The following is a 9,913-nucleotide window of genomic DNA, read 5'->3' as shown; positions in this document are numbered from 1 at the left end:
GATAGATAGATAGATAGATAGATAGATAGATAGATAGATAGATAGATTCAAACACTTCAAACATGTAATCTCTTTTATAAGAATCCAAAGTCTCTTTAAAAAGTCAAACTCTCTCTAAAACAGCCAAGTCTTCTTGAACTGTGGGTTCCTATGAAGAAAAAAGTTAATACTATCTTATCCTAAGGAACTGTCAGATGAGTCACAGTCAACTTAAAATCAAACTGAAACCCCAACAGTGTAAGGAGTGCAGTGCTTGGTGTCAGGGGTCCGCAGGCCTGGGCAACGCCACTTTTCTGCCGTCCACAGCACACAGACCTTGTCCCAAAGGCGCAGGCTGCCTCCACTCCATAGTAGCTGCTGTTCTTGGTGGTTGACCCGTGATCCTGACAACTCCAAAATACGGGGGCCTCTGCACACCTGGGCTGCACCTTTATCAGTAGCCTCTTCCAGCCTCCGCTGTGCAAAGTCCAGTGGCTCTCCACGGCTCCTTCACGTCTCAAAAGCAGTACGACCTGGTAAACTTTTCACTTTGCCAAGTTCGGCTGCCAGCTTGAGATATGGCCTTGGCCTCCTTTGGACCACAGTTTCTGTGAGGTGACCCTGAGGGAGTATTTCCTAGAAGATTTTGCCTCAGTGGTGCTTGTCTCCTCGTAATCACGGCTGATTTCTCAGCACCAGCTGACCAGCATCAATTGTCCAAGTAAGCAAAGGTTTATCTTCAGTGGTGCTGTTCCCTTGTTGGAGTGTTCAGCTCCAGCTGACAGGACACGACAGATCCTTAATACAAAATGTCACACAAAATGGCCCTCGTAAAAGCTTTGCTTCCCTCTGAAATTTCACAAGCCACACCTCTGTCATCTGTATTTCTCTCAACACTGTTATCTTTCAAATGCCCAAAGAACAGCCCAATAAGTGCTGAACAATCTATAGTTTTTCTAGCCCAAAATTTCAGTAGTCTTCATAATTTTTCCATGGTAGCACGCGCAGGCTACTATCCCATGAACCTGGTGCCAGTTTCTGAAGAGTCGCTTTTCTCCTGCTGTGCTAAAACACCGTGACCAAAGGCAGCTTATGGGGCAGGGAAGGGTTTGTTTCATTTTGCGCTTCAAAGTAACAGCTCATCACTGAGGGAAATCGGGGCCAGAACTCAGGTAGGAACTGAAGCAGAGACCATGGAGGAACGCTGCTTGCTGGCCTTTCCTCATGGCTTGCTCAGCCTGCTTCTTACACACTCAGGACCACCTGCTCAGGAATAGGCACCCCACAGTGGATGAGCCCTTTCACATCAATCATTAATCAAGAACATGCCGAATAGTCTTGTCTGTAAGCAGTTAGAAGCACGTTCTCAGTTCAGCTTCTTCTCCTAGATAACTCTAGCTTGTGTCAAATTAACAACAACAAGACCATCCAGGACAGTGTTTATTTAAAAATTGCCAAAATAAATTTACTTCCAGAAACTTGGATATAATTGAAGAGTAAGGATTAAGATCTAATAAAAAGGTGTAATTATGGACTTGTGTGATCACAGATGACTTAAAGAACTTGTTTATAGTTTATCACTAGTGTATATTATTGTTTACAAATAAATTTCTCAATAGTTCTATTTTAATAACATGGTGTGTTGAGCTTATGGTTTCCAGAATGGGTAATTGTTAGAAGTAAGCTGCTTTTTCCTTCCTTTTATCACCTATTCTTTTTATTTCTTGGTTTGTTTTCTGTAAGATTCCAGGCCTTTGGAGATTTGTTTGATGAAGCCATTAAGTTGGGGTTGACAGCTATTCAAACACAGAACCCTGGTTTCTACTATCAGCAGGCAGCGTACTATGCCCAGGAGCGGAAACAGCATGCAAAAGCCCTTTGTAGCCATGATGTAAGTCCCAGACTCTGATTAACCTTCCTTTAAGAGAATCTAGGGCTCATGTAGAAGCTAGGGCTCATGGTATTGACTTTTTCCCTTTGTCTTTGAATGTCTTTTGAATTATGACTTTGAAGTTTTAACCCAAATATTTTATGAGAAGAGAATTTATCTTTATGTTTTACATGTGTTAAGATTTTAAGCTTTGGCTAATTGTAATTTGAATATAGTATTTTAATAGATGATTAAAACTAGGTTTTCTAAAGAATATATGAAATGCGGCATTAATAAATAAGATTCAATAGAATATAAAGTAATTCTTCTGCTAAAAAGTAACTTGAGGAACCTTAAACCCAAGCATGATTTCTTGACATAAAATTTCATTTTCAGAAATTAGATGATAGATCCTCAAGGGTAAGGACCAAGGGTAGTTAGGAAGATCTTGTAGGCTTATCAATTGCACTGTAAAACAGAAATTCTTTTTTTAAAGATTTATTTATTTTTATGTGCGTTGGTGTTTTGCCTGCATGCCTGTCTTTCCAAGGGTGCCAGATCCCTGGAACTGGAACAGACAATTGTGAGGTGCCGTGTAGGCGCTGGAGATTGAACCTGGGTCATCTAGAAGAGCAACTAGTGTTCTTAACAGCTGAACCATCTCTCCAGCCTTGTAAAAATCTAAATGTTATAGAAGTTTATTAAAACATGGAACAGCAGGGAAACACGAGAAAGCAAATGTTTAGAGGAATAGTTAAGTGTTCAAATGAGATGTACAAAGTATTTAAATGGAAAAAGTAGGTTGAAAATTATGCTAATTGGTTACAACTAAAATTTTGCATGACAGCATGTAAGAATAATGCATATATCCTTAACAAGTGGCAGTAGATTTATTAGTAATTGGAATTTTATCTTTTTCCTTTGGGTGTTTTTATAATTTTTCAATAATGTAGTTATGTTACATCTTAGTTTTAGACACAAAAGGAAGAAAAAGTAGTATAAATATGTTCTTTTTAGTGCCAAAAAATACCCCCTTCTAACAATACCAGAACTAAAGTAGAAGTAATAATGAAGAGAAGTGGCTCTTTTTTTAGGACTCCATGTAATGTTTTTATTCACACAGACATTTTTATTTATGAAATATATAGTAACCATCATTTGTAAAACTTTCACTGGTTTATTATAGCAAGGTGAAAAAAATATATGAAAAAGTCAGTTACTGTAAAGTCAGAATCAGAGATAGCAATTTTTATAATCTTTCTTCCTCCCCTTACCCCCGTTCCTTTTGTTTGTTTGTTTGTTTGGGTTTTTAGACAGGGTTTCTCTGTGTGTCCCTAGCTGTCCTGGAATTATCTTTGTAGACCAGGCTAGCCTTGAATTCACAGAAATCCACCTGCCTATGTCTGTGTGAGCCAATGAGCTGGATGGTGGTGGGGCACGCCTTTAATTCCAGCACTTTTGAGGCAGAGGCAGGTGGATGTCTGTGAATTTAAGGACAGCCTGGTCTACAAAGAGAATTCAAGGACAGCCAGGGCTACACAGAGAATCCCTGAATCAAAAAACAAAAACCAAAAGAGGGAGTGCCACTACCACCTACTTCCCCTTTTGTAAGACCCTACATGTTAGTAAAGGATGGTACAATATTTATAGTGGTGTCCTTTAAACAAGTACTTGATATTTATCTTTACAGGTATTTCTTTGTTTAGCCACAGACTGGCCAAGAGTTGATTGGAGTGGATAACATAAACTCTTCTTAAATTTGTTCTTTCGATTTCAGGCTTCTGTGATGTACCCCAGTCCTGATCCCTTAGAAACACAAACAGGTGTTCTTGACTTTTATGGACAGAGGCCCTGGAGACAAGGAATACTAAGTAAATAATTTTCCTTCCTTTTTCGCTTATTCCAAGAAGGCAGCTCTGTCTGTCATGCTGTCTAATGCCTCATGGAACCAGAGGAAAATTACATTGAAATCATGCATACGCTTTCCAAACTCTTTATAAAGTGTGCGTTCCTGGTCTGTCTGTTTAAGATTTGTGCTTTTAGTTTTTAGAATAGTTCTCTTCATTACGTATTAGAGTTACGATTAAAGGTATTGTTGTGATGAAAACATTTGAGTATGTAAGGATTTTAACTCTGGTGATTTATTTAACATCTTAAAGTGGCGTTACCATGCATAATTGATTTGAGCAGTTGCACCGTGAGTGCTACCGCATGACATACTTCAGTGTCCCATGGAGCTGATGTGAGCGGATAGCGCTCGGCAGCTGGGAAAAGAACACCGGGCTTAGGAGTGTTCTCTGCAGAACAGAGGCTGTAGAGAACTCTCCATGTCAATAAAGCTGTCTCTGAGAATGGTAAGATTCTAGAATGCTCACAAGCCTTAAATGTGCACTGGATTCAAGTGAAGGCTCCAGGGAGTGCGCGTGGAGAGTTCTGTTAAATGAGCTAAGATGGGTTGCTTTCTGTCTTACGTAGGCTTTGATCTTTCCGACCCTGAAAAAGAGAAAGCAGGGATTCTTGCCATCCAGCTGAAAGAGAGAAACGTGGTCCACTCCGTGAGTCACTTTCCCCAGTATAAACTATTTGGACACTGTTGTGGTAAAACGGGACCTTGTTTTCATCGCAGTGCCCTGCACCTTCTCTCTCCCAACAGGAAATGATCATTACCCTTCTGAGCAATGCTGTTGCACAATTCAAGAAGTACAAGTGTCCCCGCATGAAAAGCCATCTCAGTACGTACTTCAGCACCCTGTGCTCCTGGGCTGCTTGGCGTACTGTCAGATCGCTTAAACCTTCTTTTCCTTTGCAGTGGTTCAAATGGGAGAGGAGTATTATTATGCAAAGGACTACACCAAAGCTTTGAAGTGAGTCCTATTTTCCCAAGTATTCTGTCTTACAATGAAATTGTAATAGAAGTTTATATTGAAGAATTCACTGTTACTGTGTCTCTTAATTAAATTCCAGTTATGTGATATTTTCTCAAGTGTCCTCTGCTGGCAATAATCCTTCCTTAAAGTTTTTAGGTAACCTCAGGTTTAACTAAATGTGAACAGTATCTGTTAAACCATCCCAGTAGAAGTTTTTTGTGTTTATCTGAAGTGAAAAGCATGTGTAGTTTCTCCAGGGATCTTTCAGCCTTCTGGAGAAGGTGTTTCAGTGTCTCTTCTCGCTCTCCCAGGCTGCTGGACTATGTGATGTGTGATTACCGGAGCGAGGGGTGGTGGACTCTGCTCACATCTATATTGACAACAGCTCTGAAGTGCTCCTACCTTATGGCCCAGTTAAAAGATTATATTACTTATTCTCTAGAACTCCTTGGAAGAGGTAACTTGATGTTTTTCTGTAAAAGCCCAGCTTACACACTTGTTTGCGTCATTAATATTTTTTAATTGGAATATTTCATTGTCAAATATTTAGAAGTACTTTTATGCTGGGTGTGGTGGAGCACACCTTTAATCCCGGCACTCGGGAGGCGGGGGAGGTAGGTGGGTCTCTGTAAGGTCAAGGCCAGCCTGGTCTCCGTAGTGTGTTGTACAGGGCTGTGTAGAGGCCCTGTTTCAAAAACACACAGAAGAGTACTTTTCAATAAAGATTTTTTATTAACTTTATTTTATGTGCATTAGTGTGAAGGTGTCAGGTCCCTTGAAATTGGCATTACAAACAGTTGTGAGCTGCCATGTGGGTGCTGGGAAATGAACCTAGGTCCTTTGGAAGAGCAGGCAGTGCACTTAACCACTGAGCCATCTCTCTAGCCCCCAGAAAAGCACTTTTATCGTGTAAAATTCACTATGCTTAGTCATCTTAGAAGCAGTTACTGTAAAATATCTTAAGGGGCTGGGACAATACCTCATTTGGTAAAGTGCTTGCTGGAGTTCAGCTCCCGGTCCCCTGTCTATGGCAGGCCCAGTGGTCGATGCCTCTAAGCCCAGCACTGGAGTGTCCACACAGGAAGATCCCCCAAGCTCCTGACTAGTCAGTTTGTCATAACTGCTGATCTCACAGCAATGAGCAACACTGTGTCAAAGGAGATGCACATAAAGAATCTGTTTTAGCTGGGGCTGGAGTGGTGGTCCAGGTCCCAGTACCCTTGGGAAGTTCATAGTTGCCTGTAACCCTGCAGTAGGATGATGGACTGACCTGCCTGTCTCACAGCTCTGTTTTCTCTTCCTATCTCAGCTTCAACTCTGAAGGATGACCAGAAATCTCGGATAGAAAAGAACCTCATGAACGTTTTGATGGTGGGTTTTAATTCTTTGTGAAAGTATACCCAGATCTGCATCACTGTATGTTTTCCCATTAGTTGAACAGATCTTGAACTCTCGTTGTAGAATGAGAGCCCCGACCCTGAACCTGACTGTGATGTCTTAGCAGTGAAGACCGCTCAGAAGCTGTGGGCGGACCGGGTCTCTCTGGCTGGCAGCAACGTTTTCACTATAGGACTACAGGACTTCGTGCCATTCGGTGTGTAGCCAACAGCCACATTCAGAGAATGCCAGCGTCTGACATGATACATAATAAATATGCAAGTAGTCAGAATATAGCCATCTCACGGATAATCACGAGCCTTGTTGCTGTTTTCTTCAGCGTCATAACGATAAGCTATCAAATGTTTTAAGTTCAACAAGTACTTATTGAACAAATATGTGCACGATGAGGGCCTTAATGTCACTCATTGTTACTTTAAAACACCACAAGAAAGAACATTCTCTAGTTTTGTCCTTTCTTTCTTAAAACCATGCTTTATTTTGTACCTATAGTTTATAAACTATATAACAATATAGTTTAAAACCACGGTTCTCAACCTTACTAATGTTATGACCCTTTGGTCCAGTTCCTCAGGTTGTGGTGGCCCCCACATAAAATTATTTCATTACTACTCCATAGCTATAATTTTGTTACTGTTAGGAATCGTAATGTAAATAGCTGATATGCAGGATATCTGATGTGGACCCCACAGGCTAAGAACTGCTGGTTTACATATTAAATAACACTACAATAGAATGATTTGATGCTGTGTACATTTGTTATAGTGATCCACTTAGAAAAAGTGAATTAAAAATAATTGTTCTGTGGGGAAGGTTTTTTCTGAAATATTCCCCTATTCAAATACTTACTTATTAAAATATATTTTGCTTATTTATAATTCAAGTCTTATATGAAGTGTCCTTGAGAAAATAGCTTTTTAAAAGTTTTATGCTTTAATGTCTAGGCAAATGTTTTGAAATAAACTAATTCAAAATGGCTCTGTTTTCTTTTAAGTTTTGGCATGAACATTTTATGGACAAGTCTGTTTTTAAAACTAAGAATGTTTTTGAAGCTGGGTATTGGTGGTGCACACCTTTAATCCAGCACTCGGGAGGCGGAGGCAGGCAGATCTGAGTTTGAAGCCAGTCTAGTCTACAGAGTGAGCTCCAGAACAGCGGGGACTACACAGAGAAACCCTATCTCAAAAACAACAAACAAACAGCTCCTCTCAAGTGTTTTTGAAGCTATGTTTGCTTATTTTCACAAAGCGTTCTGTGTGTGTGTGCTGAAGAGCGCCATCTGTGAGGACCCTGTAAGCAAGAAGGCAGTAAGATGGAGATGAGTGCATGGTGGGGAGATGACTCCAGGACTGTGTGCTTCAGTGCTGCTGCTGTGTGACTCAGCCCTTCTCCTTTGGTTTCCAGTCCAGTGCAAAGCCAAGTTTCACGCTCCGAGCTTTCATGTGGATGTTCCTGTTCAGTTTGACGTTTATCTGAAAGCCGACTGTCCACACCCCATTAGGTTTTCCAAGCTCTGTGTCAGCTTTAATAATCAGGTAGTGTATCACTAATGTGTTTCCACTATGTGCATATGTCACTGTAGCGCTCAATAAGCTGTGTAAAGTGACTTTAGTAAACCTTAGATCTTACTGGGTTGTAGTTATTCAGTGTTTTTGGCCAGGCTTATTTAAAAATAATTGTACTTGTATTTCCAAATGTCTCACAGTTCAAATATGCTTTTTTCTACTCTTAATTTTTGTTTTCATTTCAGGCTCAAGTAGACCAAGAATACTATTCTTAATTTTTACGGTGTGTAGCTTGAATTTCAAATAAGAACCCAGTTTCACGTGAACCCAGTTTAATTTTTAAAATCATTTGCTTTGTTTGTTTTGCCACTGTGAGTTTCTGTTTTAGAAGTGCTATATGTTTGGCTTTGAAATACTGGAACGGAATAGATGGACTTGACGTGCACAGTGAAGGTGGGCCCTTGAAGTCCTGCCCTGCCAGAGGCCCTCCCTGCTAACTCCTTACAGTGTAGTGTTTTCTGTGCACATGTGAGCAACAGTTTCATACTGTGTGCATACGAGCATTTTAACCTGGGGTATAGTAAAGCCAAGCGCTGGAGTCTAGTTAGTTACAGTAGGCAGGACAAACAAGAGAGGAAGTCCTGAGACGAGGTCATGAGGTATGAAAAGATGGGAATGGCTGAGGGAGGCCAACCTCCCCTGACTACGGTGATTCCTGTAGCCCTCATTGTCTCTCACAGGGCTCCCCAGGCCCTTCCCAGTACAGGGGGCAGCTGCTGTGTGGCTGGCCACCTGTGTGAACATTTTGGCCAATTGCTTGCTTCTTTTTAGTATCCATGGACAGATAGTTTGTTGTTGTTTTTCCTTTCATCGTTGTGAAACACTCTGTGTGAAATTAGAGGGTCAGTACAGGACTCTTACTTGCTTTTCCTTAATTGCCTCCAAGTCCATTTAAATAAGAAGCATAAGCTTTTTGCATAATTAAAAATGAATGTTATTGTAGAATAAAATATCAGCTTTAAATTTTTCTTGGATTCTGATTATATCTAATTTGAAATTCAAGCTGCAGACCACAAGGAAACAAGGAGAATGTGTGTTTCATAGCATCAGCCAGAACTGAGAATTAGGGAGGATATATAACTTTTAGCCTCATAAGGATGTTCTGTGAAGGGAATTTGTGTGCTGGGAAGTGGCTCTTGGAAGCTATTACGCCTGTTAATAGATGAGAAAGGTGATTCTGGCAACACACATATACTCATACACAAGCACACAGAGGCACACACACAGGCATGTATGAATGCACACATACACTCAGGCACACATAAATAATAAGTTTCCTTTTAAAAGAGCAAAGAGTGATAGATGTAATCTCCAGTGTAACAAAGAACACATTTTGTTTCTCCTTCCAAATTGGTATTTCAGTACTTCAGAAACCAAAATGTTTCATTTTCCCTGTGTCAGTAGTGAATAGGTAAATACTTGAATTCTGCATCAACGTAATTCTTATATAAAAGACACTTTGTTATGCATCCGTGGTATTTGGGCTAGACCAGTGATTCTCAACCTTCCTAATGCTGTGACCTAGCCATAAAATTATTGTCGTTGCTACTTCATAACTGTAATTTTGCTACTGTTATGAATCGTAATATAAATATCTGATATGCAGGATATCTGGTATGTGACCCCTGTGGAGGGCTGTTAATTCCCAAAGAGATCACAGCCTCTGGTTGAGAATCCCTGGGCTAGAACTAAATGTGCTTCAGATCACTTGGTGTTCAGTGTAGCAAACGATCTGCTAGCTGATGCTTGCCAATGATAGCGCTGCTCACCTCTCTTTCAGGGTTACAACCAGTTCTGTGTCTTAGAAGAAGCAACCAAGGCAAACGAAGTCTTAGAAAATCTGACTCAAGGGAAGATGTGCTTAGTTCCTGGCAAAACGAGAAAGTTGTTGTTTAAATTTGTTGCAAAAACTGAAGATGTTGGAAAGAAAATCGAGGTTAGTTATAAAATTTGCTTTAAAATAATTTCAGTGACAAAAGCAGTGTATGTTTACGTTAAAATTCTAAATGATGCATTCATAGTAGTTGGGTAGGTTTCCTTCCCTATGCTCTTTGTCAACATTTGTTCTTTACAATTATTAAAGAATTGCGCCCCACGGATGTGGTTCAGTGGTAGAACGAATGCTTCCTGTCATGTTAAAGGTCCTGGATTCAGCCCTGGAAGACAGTAGGGATATACTGAGCATCACACTCCGCTTCTGGCTGTTGTTCACTCAGTAGTGTAACTAGACACTA

General features: G+C 40.4%; 1 protein-coding gene across 1 annotated transcript in view; it reads left to right on the top strand.

Annotated features, from left to right (window-relative positions):
• Trappc11 (trafficking protein particle complex subunit 11) overlaps positions 1-9,913 on the top strand; it is a 44,491-nt gene that overhangs the window by 14,528 nt on the left and 20,050 nt on the right. The window contains exons 10-19 of the mRNA XM_055593586.1: positions 1,723-1,870; positions 3,627-3,720; positions 4,325-4,404; positions 4,503-4,581; positions 4,659-4,713; positions 5,028-5,173; positions 6,026-6,087; positions 6,178-6,310; positions 7,519-7,649; positions 9,460-9,615. Coding sequence (XP_055449561.1) covers positions 1,723-1,870; positions 3,627-3,720; positions 4,325-4,404; positions 4,503-4,581; positions 4,659-4,713; positions 5,028-5,173; positions 6,026-6,087; positions 6,178-6,310; positions 7,519-7,649; positions 9,460-9,615 — 1,084 coding nt within the window. The remainder of the gene's footprint in view (positions 1-1,722; positions 1,871-3,626; positions 3,721-4,324; positions 4,405-4,502; positions 4,582-4,658; positions 4,714-5,027; positions 5,174-6,025; positions 6,088-6,177; positions 6,311-7,518; positions 7,650-9,459; positions 9,616-9,913) is intronic.

This window comes from Psammomys obesus, unplaced genomic scaffold (genome assembly GCF_907164565.1).
Source record: "Psammomys obesus unplaced genomic scaffold, mPsaObe1.curated_primary_1811, whole genome shotgun sequence".
In the NCBI taxonomy this organism is placed as follows: domain Eukaryota; kingdom Metazoa; phylum Chordata; class Mammalia; order Rodentia; family Muridae; genus Psammomys; species Psammomys obesus.
The sequence above is the reverse complement of the archived record's forward strand: the minus strand, read 5'-3'. Positions and strand labels throughout refer to the sequence as shown.